At 44.1% G+C, this 14,609-nt stretch overlaps 1 protein-coding gene across 2 annotated transcripts in view; it reads left to right on the top strand.

Annotated features, from left to right (window-relative positions):
* LOC128699226 (uncharacterized) overlaps positions 1-2,163 on the top strand; it is a 215,023-nt gene extending 212,860 nt beyond the window's left edge. For both annotated transcript variants that reach the window (XM_070096659.1, XM_070096660.1), the window contains exon 9: positions 553-2,163. In XM_070096659.1, coding sequence (XP_069952760.1) covers positions 553-753 — 201 coding nt within the window. In that variant the 3' untranslated portion in view covers positions 754-2,163. The remainder of the gene's footprint in view (positions 1-552) is intronic.
* The last annotated feature ends 12,446 nt before the right edge of the window (positions 2,164-14,609 follow it).

Below are 14,609 nucleotides of genomic sequence, written 5' to 3'. Positions count from 1 at the left end.
ATTAGCCAAACAAGATTCACCGCGGAGAGGCACGCAGGACCTTTGCAAGTTGTCAGATTCCGTTGACATTTGAACACCTTGAGATAAATTCTACTATTTATCAAGAGCACTTAGGATTCATTTTAGATCTGCAATTCAGTGCCTGGGTGCTCACTTTACCTCCTCTCGTTTCAGAAAGCCCTACTTTCAGTGCAGACTAGGGATGGAATGACATCAAAATTTTTGCTGATACAGACACTTATTGTTGGGCCAATACTGATACCAACAAAATTAGCCGATACCCACAGATACTTATACAGTACTCAGTTTTAGGCTGATACTAATGCCATCAAAGTTAACCAATACTACTGAAACCTCAGCATGCCCCTAATGCAGATACTGACATTTTTTTAATAAATCTGACTCATGAAAACTTTAGTTTTGTTTGTTAGCTTATCTCATTGTCACACTACTACCCTTTACCAGTAGCTCCCCTCAGCACTTTGACTGTACGGATTGAGCACATTTTGTGAATATAATTTGTGTTTCTATTCTCTGTTGAAATTTTTACAGCCAAACTGGAGCAAGCGGCGCAGAAACCGTATGCGTAGTGATGCTGCAGCAGTGATAGCCTTGAGCAAGTCTAGAGGACGACTGCTGTCCCCTGGTCCACAGGCAGTTGGACAAGCAGCAGCAGCTGCTGCCCAGCCAGACACGGCTGCTCTTGTGGAGAATGAAGCAGTTATAGTATATGATGAGAGAACAGCACTCTAGAACAGTTATCTATCACTTGTGTATGTAAGTGGAAGGAGGCTTCACTTAAGATATTTCTTAACCAAATCATATATCCTATGGCATTAGTTGGTGGTCCCCTATTCTTTTAGCTGGGATGGAAAGCTTAGCTCCGGTACACCAGCAGATGCTTAACAACTGAGCAGGTCCTCACAACAAACACTGATATTAGGAGACGTTCATGTTCTCTGATGGACAAACTATCGCCTAACTAGATTAGGTGGGCTGGAAAAAATTATCTGCATAGTGTCAGGTTTGGTATACATGGTTAATCTCAATGATTAAATATATATTTGTTTATAATTAAAACTTTTACAGTCTTAAGAATCTGAGGGATGCTGTAAGTTTCATTAATACTTCAAGCTCAAATAATGAGTAAATAATGCCTCAAAAAATGTTTATATACATTACCCCAAAATAAAAGTCAGTCATCTTGACATTAACTAGAACCTTGTGTTCTGAACTAATGTGTGCTGTGCATATTCCTTTAAGATAATAACAGGTCATTACATTAGTCATGAAACACTTATTCCTTTTTACATCAAGTGTACGGTATCAAACATAGGTTAATTCTGTGTTTCCCCATTTGTTATTAAGGTTGCAAATTATTGTAGAAATAAAAGTAATTTTAAATGCTATGGCAGAATTTCATTATGGCTGTCACAATCCGTCTCTTAAGATATGTAACTTTATCATTAGATGAAATGTTTCCCAATGTTGAAAATTTCATCCTGCCTAGCAGACCCTAAATCCATAGTGATCTAGTCATTAAATAGCAGTCCTGAAACCCCCTAAGAAACTTAATGTTTATTTTTAAGTATTATATTTGCCACCTCAAGAATGTATCCACTAAGTCCACCTTCATAATTAACCTAAACAGACGGTAAGCCTATTTTGCACCATTATAATTGGACTAGCAGATGATGGGCCTATTAGGTGCTGTTATAATTAACCTGAGCAGAAGTTAGACTTATTGGGTGCTGATATAATTAACCTGTCTGAAAGTTGGCCTACTGGGTGCCACTGTAATTAACCTGGTGGGCCTATTAGGCAGTTGTATATAAGAGTGTCATCCCTGAATTGCGTGTTTTATTGCATCAGTCCTGACCCACTAAAGTGACCTAGCCATTAACAGTAAGGTGAAGATTTAATACCTAAATGGATTTTTTATAAGCAGATGATAATTTTTAGACTTACAAATGTGTATTTGAACATTTTATATCATGCCTTGTGTGTGTGAAAGTATTAGTGAATGGATTATTTTAGTGCCTTGTATGACTGCTGCTTAGTAGAGGTATGAGCCTAAGGTCTTTTAATACCAACCTAAATGTTGTAAATTAAATGTATTAATATATTGTCATAGTTTATGTATGATAAAGAGATCTTGCTAGATAGTGTGTTTGCATAAATCCTCATTAAATGAGAATAACCAAACAATTTTTATTTTGGTGCAATGTTGTATTAATGGAGCACCAGACTTTATGCTTTACCTGGAAAACTGTTGTTCAGATTTTATGACACTTCAAGCATCTGTTATACAGTACCATAATTTTTTCAAAGGAGAGAATGCCCTGATGCCAGTGAAGAGCTCTTGTGCCATGAGTCACAATCAGTTACATAAATTATTATTATTATAATCAAAAAGAAGCGCTAAGCCACAAGGACTATACAGCGCTGCAGGGCAGGAAGGAAGCGAGGGCATCAGGTGGCAAAAGGGAGATGGACGAGTAATAGGTTACGGATAACAGCGGGGTAGCGGATGGTGAAAGGGTAAAGGGCAACAAGAGACTGAACTAGAAAGGGCTGAGGGGAGTGCAAAAAGTATCATCAGAGTTTGTGGAGTAAATCAGTCGTTGTCAAGAAGTCAATGAGAGAGTCAGGATTAAAGGAGGGTCCATCAGCAAGAAGGGAAGGTAAAGAGAGAGTAGTAGAACGAAGACGACGACGGAGGTAAATTCTGCGTGCTCGTTGATAGAGAGGGCAGTCTAACAGAATGTGGCTAATCGATACTGGAACTTGACACTGCTCACAGAGAGGAACAGGGTGCCTCTCCATGAGATACCCATGAGAAAGACGAGTGTGGCCAATGCGAAGGCGGGAGAGAGTGGTCTCCCAACCTCGGCACTGATGACAAGAAGACGGCCAGTAACCTATGCTCGGTTTAATAGAATGAAGTTTGTTACCGAGCAGAGTTGACTAATGTTGTTGCCAACGGGTGCGAAGGTGGGTAGCTATTGCAGCAAAATAGTCCAGAAATGGAACACCTCTATAGGAAATTGGTAGGTCATGTACTGCTGACCGCGCAGCAGTGTCTGCCTGTTCATTGCCCTGTACGTCGACATGACCAGCGACCCAACAAAAAACAATATCTTTATGTTTGGTAGAGATACGGCGTAGCCAAAGTTGGATACGGAGAACTAGGGGATGAGATGTATCAAATTTTCATATAGCCTGTAGAGCACTAAGGGAGTCTGAGACTACTACAAATGATGACACAGGCATAGATGCGATACGAATAAGTGCTGCAAGAATGGCATACAGTTCAGCAGTAAAAATGCTAGCTGAAGATAGTAAATGCCCCCGCACGACGCTGTCCGGAAACACTGCTGCGAATCCGACGCCGTCTGAAGACTTAGAGCCATCTGTGTACACAGCGGTGGCATGAGAATGGGAGTGGAAGTGATCAAGAAAAAGAGAGCGGGAAGCCACCGTAGGCAGTTGAGCTTTCGAGCAAGGGAGTGAGAAAGAACAGACCCGAACAGCTGGAACTTCCCAGGGGGGTAGGGAAAAGTGAGATGCTACATGAACATATAAAGGTGGTAACTGAAGGGAAGACAAGAGTGAATGTAGGCGAAGAGAAAAGGGATGGAGCAAACAGGGGCGGCGAACGAATAAAGAATGTCTACTAATATCGGTGACCATTCTATAAATGGAAGGATTGTGTAGATCGTGAGAGCGTACATAGTAGCGAAGGCAATGGGCATCACGGCGATCAGACAAGGATGGAACATTCGCTTCTGCATAGAGGCTCTCAACAGGGGAAGAGCGAAAAGCACCAAGGCACAAACATAATCCTTGGTGATGGATAGAGTTAAGGCTAGAGAGAGTAGCAGGAGAGACGCGGAATAAATCTGGTCACCATAATCGAGTTTCGATAAAATGAAGGCTGAATGTAGGCGAAGCAGAGTTCGACGATCAGCTCCCCAGGAAAGATGAGTAAGGGTTTTAAGAAGGTTTAGCCGGCTGTGACAAGTTGCCTTCAGAGAGGTAATGTGAGGTTTCCAGGATAACCTACGGTCAAAGAGAAGGCCTAGAAACCTGACTATCACGTTCGGGGATACGGGAGCCATAGAGATACAAAGGATGATCGGAGATAACAGAGCGTCTAGTGAAAGTAATTTGGTGAGTTTTGGTACTTGAAAATTTAAACCCATGCGTGGTGGCCCAAGTGGAAACACGGTCGACCGCATGCTGGAGAGAAACTACAATAAGATGACAGTCAGCGCCTGCACAAGCAATAGCGAAGTCATCAACATAGTGATGACCAAATATTGGGTGGAAGAACAGATGCCAAATCATTTATAGCAAGGAGAAAAAGTGTTGTGCTTAGAACACATCCTTGAGGGACACCTTCAGCTTGGACGAAGTCTGGGGAAAGAACATTATTGACTCGAACACGGAAATGTCTGTCAGTTAAAAAGTTCTTAAGGAAGGATGGTAGATTGCCTCGGAGGCCTAAGGAATGGGCCTGGGCCAAAATATTTATTTATTTATTTATTTATTTATTTATAATTTGAGCACACTTACAGAGGTACAAAAAAAAATACAGATAAGAGCAGCATGCCAAAGCCACTTATACTATGCATAGCATTACGGGCTGGCTTAAAATTAACTTAAGATTAACTAAGCAATGATGAAATCAGTGAAAAACATTAATGTAAACTGATTACTATAAAGCACAAGTGAGTATTACAAAGACAGGTCATATGGTTGCATGCATTGTTGTAAATTCAGTAGAATGGAGTATTCTGTTAGGTAGTGAATTTAAAAAATAATAAAGTTAGATTGGGTTTTAGGTTTAACATTTATGTGATATAATTGTGAGAAACATTTAAGATATACAATTTATAAGGTTCAGTTATTCAGTATTTATTTGGTTTTGGGTGAGTAAGTGATCTTTGAGAAGAGACTTGAATTTATAAACAGGTAGTGTTTCTTTTATATTTACAGGTAATGAATTCCAGATTTTAGGGCCTTTTATGTGCATTGAGTTTTTGCATAGCGTGAGATGGACACGAGGAATATCAAAGAGTGATCTGTGCCTTGTGTTATGGTCATGTGTTCTGTTGAGGTTGGCAAGGAGATGTTTGAGGGGAGGGTTAATATCAGAGTTGAGTGTTCTATGTATGTAATAGGTGCAGTAATAAGTATGGATGTTTTGTATGGTGAGTAGGTTGAGTGTATTGAATATTGGTGGAGTGTGCTGCCTGTAGTGAGAATTTGTTATCATTCTAACTGCAGCCTTTTGTTGGGTAATTAGTGGTCTGAGATGGTTACTTGTTGTTGAGCCCCATGCACAAAGTCCATAGGTGAGATAGGGGTAAATAAGAGAGTGATATAGGGCCAGGAGGGCTGACTGTGGAGCATAGTACCGTATCTTCGATAGTATGCCTACAGTCTTGGAAATTTTCTTAGAAATTTGTTGTATATGTGTATGAAATTTGAGTCTATTATCAAGGTGGATTCCTAAGAATTTTCCCTCTGTTAGCTTTGTGATAGGTGATCCGTTTATCATTATGTTAAGAGGGACATCTGTAGCTCTGTTACCAAACTGAATGAAGTAGGTTTTGTCAATGTTTAGTGTATTATTATTATTATAATCAAAAAGAAGCGCTAAGCCACAAGGACTATACAGCGCTGCAGGGCAGGAAGGAAGCGAGGGCATCAGGTGGCAAAAGGGAGATGGATGAGCAACAGGTTACGGATAACAGCGGGGCAGTGGATGGTGAAAGGGTAAAGGGCAGCAAGAGACTGAACCAGAAAGGGCTGAGGGGAGTGCGAAAAGTATCATCAGAGTTTGTGGAGTAAATCAGTCGTTGTCAAGAAGTCAATGAGAGAGTCAGGATTAAAGGAGGGTCCATCAGCAAGAAGGGAAGGTAAAGAGAGAGTAGGAGAACGAAGACGACGTTGGAGGTAAATTCTGCGTGCTCGTTGATAGAGAGGGCAGTCTAACAGAATGTGGCTAATCGATACTGGAACTTGACACTGCTCACAGAGAGGAACAGGGTGCCTCTCCATGAGATACCCATGAGTAAGACGAGTGTGGCCAATGCGAAGGCGGGAGAGAGTGGTCTCCCAACCTCGGCACTGATGACAAGAAGACGGCCAGTAACCTATGCTCGGTTTAATAGAATGAAGTTTGTTACCGAGCAGAGTTGACCAACGTTGTTGCCAACGGGTGCGAAGGTGGGTAGCTATTGCAGCAAAATAGTCCAGAAATGGAACACCTCGATAGGAAATTGGTAGGTCATATACTGCTGACCGCGCAGCAGTGTCTGCCTGTTCATTGCCCTGTACGGCGACATGACCAGGGACCCAACAAAAAACAATATCTTTATGTTTGGTAGAGATACGGCGTAGCCAAAGTTGGATACGGAGAACTAGGGGATGAGATGTATCAAATTTTCGTATAGCCTGTAGAGCACTAAGGGAGTCTGAGACTACTACAAATGATGACACAGGCATAGATGCGATACGAATAAGTGCTGCAAGAATGGCATACAGTTCAGCAGTAAAAATGCTAGCTGAAGATAGTAAATGCCCTCGTACGACGCTGTCCGGAAACACTGCTGCGAATCCGACGCCGTCTGAAGACTTAGAGCCATCTGTGTACACAGCGGTGGCATGAGAATGAGAGTGGAAGTGATCAAGAAAAAGAGAGCGGGAAGCCACCGTAGGCAGTTGAGCTTTCGAGCAAGGGAGTGAGAAAGAACAGACCCGAACAGCTGGAACTTCCCAGGGGGGTAGGGAAAAGTGAGATGCTACATGAACATATAAAGGTGGTAACTGAAGGGAAGACAAGAGTGAAAGTAGGCGAAGAGAAAAGGGACGGAGCAAACAGGGGCGGCGAACGAATAAAGAATGTCTACTAATATCGGTGACCATTCTATAAATGGAAGGATTGTGTAGATCGTGAGAGCGTACATAGTAACGAAGGCAATGGGCATCACGGCGATCAGACAAGGATGGAACATTTGCTTCTGTATAGAGGCTCTCAACAGGGGAAGAGCGAAAAGCACCAAGGCACAAACGTAAGCCTTGGTGATGGATAGAGTTAAGGCTAGAGAGAGTAGCAGGAGAGGCCGCGGAATAAATCTGGTCACCATAATCGAGTTTCGATAAAACGAGGGCTGAATGTAGGCGAAGCAGAGTTCGACGATCAGCTCCCCAGGAAAGATGAGCAAGGGTTTTAAGAAGGTTTAGCCGGCTGTGACAAGTTGCCTTCAGAGAGGTAATGTGAGGTTTCCAGGTTAACCGACGGTCAAAGAGAAGGCCTAGAAACCTGACTGTATCACGTTCGGGGATACGGGAGCCATAGAGATACAAAGGATGATCGGAGATAACAGAGCGTCTAGTGAAAGTAATTTGGTGAGTTTTGGTACTTGAAAATTTAAACCCATGTGTGGTGGCCCAAGTGGAAACACGGTCGACCGCATGCTGGAGAGAAACTGCAATAAGGTGACAGTCAGCGCCTGCACAAGCAATAGCGAAGTCATCAACATAGAGTGATGACCAAATATTGGGTGGAAGAACAGAGGCCAAATCATTTATAGCAAGGAGAAAAAGTGTTGTGCTTAGAACACATCCCTGAGGGACACCTTCAGCTTGGACGAAGTCCGGGGAAAGAACATTATTGACTCGAACACGGAAATGTCTGTCAGTTAAAAAGTTCTTAAGGAAGGATGGTAGATTGCCTCGGAGGCCTAAGGAATGGGCCTGGGCCAAAATATTATACCTCCAAGTTGTGTCATATGCCTTCTCAAGGTCAAAAAATATGGCAATAACTGAGTGATTATTCGCAAAGGCATTACGAACATACGTATCCAAGCGTAGTAAGGGGTCTATGGTAGAACGACCCTTACGAAAGCCATATTGACTAGCGGAGAGACTGTTGTGAGTCTCTAAATACCACATTAAACGTCGATTTACGAGGCGTTCCATCACTTTGCAAACTGCACTTGTAAGAGCGATGGGGCGATAGTGGGAGGCATCATGTCCTGTAGTACCCGGTTTGCGGAAAGGGAGAACAATGGCAGATTTCCACAGCTGGGGAAGAACTCCTTGTGCCCAAATAAGATTGAAGAGGTGTAAGAGGACTACAAGGGCTGACCGATGTAAATGTTGTAACATACGAATATGAATGTCATCAGGCCCAGCTGCCGATGATCGGCAAGCTGAGAGCGTTGCCTCCAGTTCTTGAAGTGTAAAAGGCACATTATACTGTTCTTCTCCGAGAGAAGAAAAGTCCAAGGGTACTAACTCTCTGGCAGACTTTGAGGAAAGAAACGAGGGGCATAGATGGAGCCCTCGGGAAATACGGACCAGATGTGTGCCAAGTTCAATGGCAACGTCGAGAGGGTTTGCTATATCAACACCAGTGACCCGTAGAACAGGAGCCGGGTCAGGAGAGTATTTACCACTCAATTTCCTCACTTTTTTCCAGACTGCACTCATAGAAGAAGCAGAGGTGATGGTGGAAAATGTTTAGTGTAAGTTTGTTAGTACTCATCCAGGTAGATATTTTCTGTAATTCGGTATTTACAGTATTGGCTAGCGTGACTGGGCTCGGGTGGGAGAAGACGTATGTTGTGTCATCAGCAAATAGTGTGGGTTTGAGTAATTGAGAAGCATTTGGTAGGTCATTTATGTATAGGAGAAAGAGAAGAGGGCCAAGGACACTTCCCTGTGGGACACCAACTGTAATTGGTTGTGCAGAAGAGTTTGCCCCATTTGCGTACACATATTGGCTTCTGTTGCTGAGGTATGACTTGAGGTAGTTGAGGGAGTGCCCTCTTATACCATAGTGTGATAATTTTACGTGGAGCAAGTCATGGTCAACTGTATCAAAAGCTTTACGTAAGTCAATGAAGATCCCCAGTGGGACTTCTTTTTTCTCTATTGCAGTGTATATATGTTCTAGCATGTGTATAATAGCATCATTAGTATTTTTATTAGGCATGAATCCAAATTGGCAGGGGTTGAGTATGTTTTGGGAGATAAGGTAGGAGTAGATTCGTTTATGAATTAATTTTTCGAAGATTTTTGAGAGAGGGTGTAAGTTGGATATTGGCCTATAGTTATTCAACTCTGTTTGGTCTCCTCCTTTGTGGATCGGGGTGACCCTTGCTATTTTGAGTACTGTAGGGAAGGTGGAGGATTCAATGGATTTGTTAAAGAGTGTTGCAATGATTGGTGATAGCACTTGTGACACTTTTTTGTATATAAAGGGTGGTAAGGTATTTAAATCTCCTGCCTTGTTTTTTAGTGTGTTGATAATAAGGGAGACTTCGTATGGGTTAGTCGGAGCTAGGAACAGTGTGTTCGGGTAGTTGCCGGTGAGGTAGTCATTTGGTGGGGTATCTGAGCTTGGGATTTTATTGGCAAGGTTTTGTCCTATAGTGGAGAAGAAATCATTGAGTCTGTTTGCTGTTTCCAAGTTGTGTCATATGCCTTCTCAAGGTCAAAAAATATGGCAATAACCGAGTGATTATTCGCAAAGGCATTATGAACATACGTATCCAAGCGTAGTAAGGGGTCTATGGTAGAACGATCCTTACGAAAGACATATTGCCTAGCGGAGAGACTGTTGTGTGTCTCTAAATACCACATTAAACGTCGATTTACGAGACGTTCCATCACTTTGCAAACTGCACTAGTAAGAGCGATGGGACGATAGTGGGAGGCATCACGTCCTGTAGTACCCGGTTTGCGGAAAGGGAGAACAATGGCAGATTTCCACAGCTGGGGAAGAACTCCTTGTGCCCAAATAAGATTGAAGAGGTGTAAGAGGACTACAAGGGCTGACCGATATAAATGTTGTAACATACGAATATGAATGTCGTCAGGCCCAGCTGCCGATGATCGGCAAGCTGAGAGCGTTGCCTCTAGTTCTTGAAGTGTAAAAGGCACATTATACTGTTCTTCTCTGAGAGAAGAAAAGTCCAAGGGTACTAACTCTCTGGCAGACTTTGAGGAAAGAAATGAGGGGCATAGATGGAGCCCTTGGGAAATACGGACCAGATGTGTGCCAAGTTCAATGGCAACGTCGAGAGGGTTTGCTACATCAACACCAGCGACCCGTAGAACAGGAACCGGGTCAGGAGAATATTTACCACTCTGTTTCCTCACTTTTTTCCAGACTGCACTCATAGAAGAAGCAGAGGTGATGGCGGAAACATAGTCTCGCCAACAAGTGCGTTTAGCTTCACGGATGACACGGCGAGCGATCGCACGCTTCTGCTTAAAATCAAGAAGTCTCTCAGCGGTTCTATTGTACCGGTACCTGCCCCATGCAGCGCGTTTCAAACGTACTGCACAAGCACAAGCAGGAGACCACCAAGGCACGCACTTCTGAGAATGCCTGCCTGAGGTTTGGGGTATAGAATGAGAAGCTGCGGTATAAACTGATGTCGAGAAGATGTGTAGGAGCTCATCAATGGAGGATGAAGAAGGAACCTCACTAAAAGCAGTGAGGTGTGAGTAAAGATCCCAATTTGCCCGATCAAATTGCCAGCGAGGGCTACGGAAAGGTGGTGAATAGGAAGGAGAAGTAAGAATGATTGGAAAATGATCGCTGTCATGCAAGTCCGGTAGAACAGACCAGGTGAAGTCTAGTGCAGTGGAGGAAGAGCAGACTGATAGATCGATGCAAGAGAGAGTATGAGTACGAGGATCAAAATGGGTGGGAGTACCCATATTTAAAACATGGAGGGGGTGAGAGGCGAGAAAAGCCTCCAACTGGATGCCACGTGAGTCACAATGAGACCCCCCCCCCCCAGAGGAAATGGTGGGCATTAAAATCACCAAGTAACAGAAGTGGTGGTGGTAAGGATGAAACAAGAAAGGCAAAGTCTGGGATAGAAAATGCTCGAGAAGGAGAGAGATATAAAGAACATATTGTAAACCACTTATTCAAGTGGATACAGGCTGCAGTGTAATGCAGCGAGGTATGGACAAATAGTCGACAGTATGGAATATCATTGCGTAGAAGAAGGGCACTTTCATTAAAGGTCCCATCTGAGAAAGGATCCGAAGAATACAATAAATTATATCCTGAGATAGGTTGGAAAACAGCCGAGTGTAATTTTGGTTCTTGTAAGCAAGCACCAACAGGGGAAAACCTGGAAAGCAACATCTGAAGCTTACCCCGATTACCCCTGAGGCCGCGGATATTCCACTGTAAATAGGCCATGATTGGCGATGAAGAAAATACCAGGAATCTGTAGGTAAAGGCACCTACGGACTAGAGGGGTTAGAAAAGTCAACGTGTGGTGGCATTGGAAGACGTTCAAGCAGCGAAGGAACGGAGCGTTGCGAAGAATGGGGTTGTGAAGATGGAGGAGAGGAAGAGAAGGAACAGGAAGTGAATCAGTGTCCATTGAAGGTTTAGTCTCTGCAATATATTCTGAAATGGCTTCAAGTGTTTCTGAATTCAAAGATGTATGGGAGACCATATTGGAGATAGAAGGAGGAGGGTGAGTAAAGATTGTGGGGGGGGGGACAGAAGAGGCAGAAACCTGGGAGGTGGCAGAAGAGGGAGAAACTTGGGAGGGGACGAGGGTGGAAGGCATAGTACGAGGAGGAGGGTGAATCTCCACACTTGTAATAGAGCCAGAGAGAGGGGAAGAACTAGGTACAGAGACTCGAAAGGTAAAGTGTGGAGGTGGAAGAAGGGAAGGAAGGGGCAAAGAAGATTTGAGCAATGTGGATATTTTGGACTTCTGAGAAGTAGAGGGGCGATTGGTATTAGGTGTCGTATGAGGTCTTGTCGATACTGGGGCTTGTGAGGAAGGACGCGAAGATGTGAGAACAGACTGAGTTGTAGTCGGGACGTCAGAGCCAAGGACAGCAAAAGGATTAGATGCCGGAGTGGCTATGGGAGGGGTAACAACAGAGGAGGCTGCAGAAGATGGGACCCCAGAAGTAGGGGGATGTTTTTTAACACGAGAATAAGAAACACTGGGTAGTCTCCCTTGGAGGCAGAGATGAGTAACTGCCATAGCATAAGGGAGACCTTCTGCCTCTTTGAGGCAACGGATTTCACGTTCATTTAAGTAGACCTGGCAACGGCGGGAGTACGAAGGGTGAGCTTCATTACAATTAAGGCAAGATGGAGGTTGACTGCAAGATGTATTAGAATGGTCGTCGGCACCACAGACTGGGCATTCGGCCATAGATCTGCAATATTTCGCTGGGTGGCCAAAACGCCAGCAATTTCTACATTGTTGCGGTGTAGGTATCACCTTTTGAACTTGTAACCGATGTCCTGCGACATATACAGAGGACGGGAGTTCTCGGCTGTCAAAAGTTAAATGAGCCACATTGCAAGGGTAACGTCTCCGCCCCCGGGCAGGAAGGACATAAGTGTCTACTTTGACGATTGGGAGATCTTGGAGTTCCAGCTGTTCAAGAATGTCATTGCCACATGACTGGAAATTCTGTTGGACTATGGTATGGGGCAGAATGACAGTACCACTACAAGAATTTAGAGAAAGATAGTTTTTCAATAGTGATAGGAGTAGTATCGATATTCGAAAGGAGAGAAAGATCACGAGCTTGGGTATTATTATTATTATAATCAAAAAAGAAGCGCTAAGCCACAAGGGCTATACAGCGCTGCAGGGTAGGGAAGGAAGCAAGGGAATTGGATGGCAGAAGGGAGGGGGGATGATCAGCAGGTTACAGAAAACAGCGGGGCAGGGGATAGTACGGGGGTAGAGGGTAGCAAGAGATTGAAGTAGAAAGGACTGAAAGTATCAGAATTTGTGAAGTAAGTCAGTCGTTGTCAAAAAGTCAATGAGAGAGTCCGGATGAAAGGTGGGTCCATCAGCGAGAAGGGAAGGTAAAGAGAGAGCAGCGGGGCGAAGACGACGACAGAGGTAAATTCTGCGTGCTCGTTGATAAAGTGGGCAGTCCAACAGAATGTGGCTGACTGATAATGGAGCTTGGCAATTCTCACAGAGAGGAGCAAGACGCCTCTCCATGAGATATCCATGAGTAAGACGAGTATGGCCAATGCGAAGACGGGAGAGAGTAGTCTCCCAACCTCGACACTGGTGATAAGAAGACGGCCAGTAACCTATACTCGGTTTAATAGACTGAAGTTTGTTGCCGAGCATAGTAGACCAACGTTGTTGCCAACGGGTGTGAAGGTGGGAAGATATTACAGCAAAATAGTCCGTACATGGAATACCTCTATAAGAAACTGGTAGGTCATGTACTGCTGACCGCGCAGCAGTGTCTGCCTGTTCATTGCCCTGTACGTCAACATGACCAGGGACCCAACAAAAAACAATATCTTTATGCTTGGTAAAGATGCGGCGTAGCCAAAGTTGGATACGGAGGACTAAGGGGTGAGGTGTATCAAATTTTTGTATAGCCTGTAAAGCACTAAGGGAGTCTGAGACAACCACAAATGATGACACAGGCATAGATGCAATACGGATAAGTGCTGTAAGGATGGCATATAATTCAGCAGTAAAAATACTAGCCGAAGATAGTAAATGCCCTTGTACGACGCTGTCCGGAAACACTGCTGCGAATCCTACGCCGTCAGAAGACTTAGAGCCATCTGTGTACACAGCAATGGCATGAGAATGAGAGTGAAAGTGGTCAAGAAAAAGAGAGCGGGAAGCGACCGTAGACAGTTGGGCTTTCGAGCAAGGGAGGGAGAAAGAACAGACTCGAACAGCTGGAACTTCCCAGGGGGGTAGGGAAAAGTGAGATGCTACATGTACATAGAAAGGTGGTAGTTGAAGAGAAGACAAGAGCGAATGAAGGCGAAGAGAGAAGGGACGGAGTAAGCAGGGGCGGCGAACAAATAAAGAATGTCTACTAATATCAGTGACCATTCTATAAATGGAAGGATTGCGGAGATCATGAGAGCGTACATAGTAGCGCAGGCAATGGGCATCACGGCGATCGGATAAGGATGGAACGTTCGCTTCTGCATAGAGGCTTTCGACAGGGGAAGAGCGAAAAGCACCAAGGCATAAACGTAATCCTTGGTGATGAATGGGGTTAAGGCTAGAGAGAGTAGCAGGAGATGCCGCTGAATAGATCTGGTCACCATAATCAAGTTTCGATAAAATAAGGGTGGAATGTAGGTGAAGGAGGGTTCGACGATCAGCTCCCCACGAAAGATGAGCAAGGGTTTTAAGAAGGTTCAGCCGGCTGTGACAAGTTGCCTTCAGAGAGGTAACGTGAGGTTTCCAGGATAACCTACGATCAAAGAGGAGGCCCAGAAACTTGACTGTATCACGTTCAGGGATACGGGAGCCATAGAGGTACAAAGGATGATCGGAGATGACAGAGCGTCTAGTGAAAGTGATTTGGTGGGTTTTAGTGCTGGAAAATTTAAACCCATGTGTGGTGGCCCAATTGGAAACACGGTCGACTGCATGTTGGAGAGAAACTGTAAGGAGGTGACAGTCAGCGCCTGCACAGGCAATAGCGAAGTCATCAACATAGAGTGATGACCAAATATTTGATGGAAGACTAGAGGCCAAATCATTAATAGCAAGGAGAAAAAGTGTTGTGCTCAGAACACATCCCTGGGG

Source organism: Cherax quadricarinatus, chromosome 54, assembly GCF_038502225.1.
Source record: "Cherax quadricarinatus isolate ZL_2023a chromosome 54, ASM3850222v1, whole genome shotgun sequence".
NCBI classification, from domain to species: Eukaryota; Metazoa; Arthropoda; class Malacostraca; order Decapoda; family Parastacidae; genus Cherax; species Cherax quadricarinatus.
Note: the sequence above shows the minus strand (reverse complement) of the source record. Positions and strands in the feature narration are given on the sequence as shown.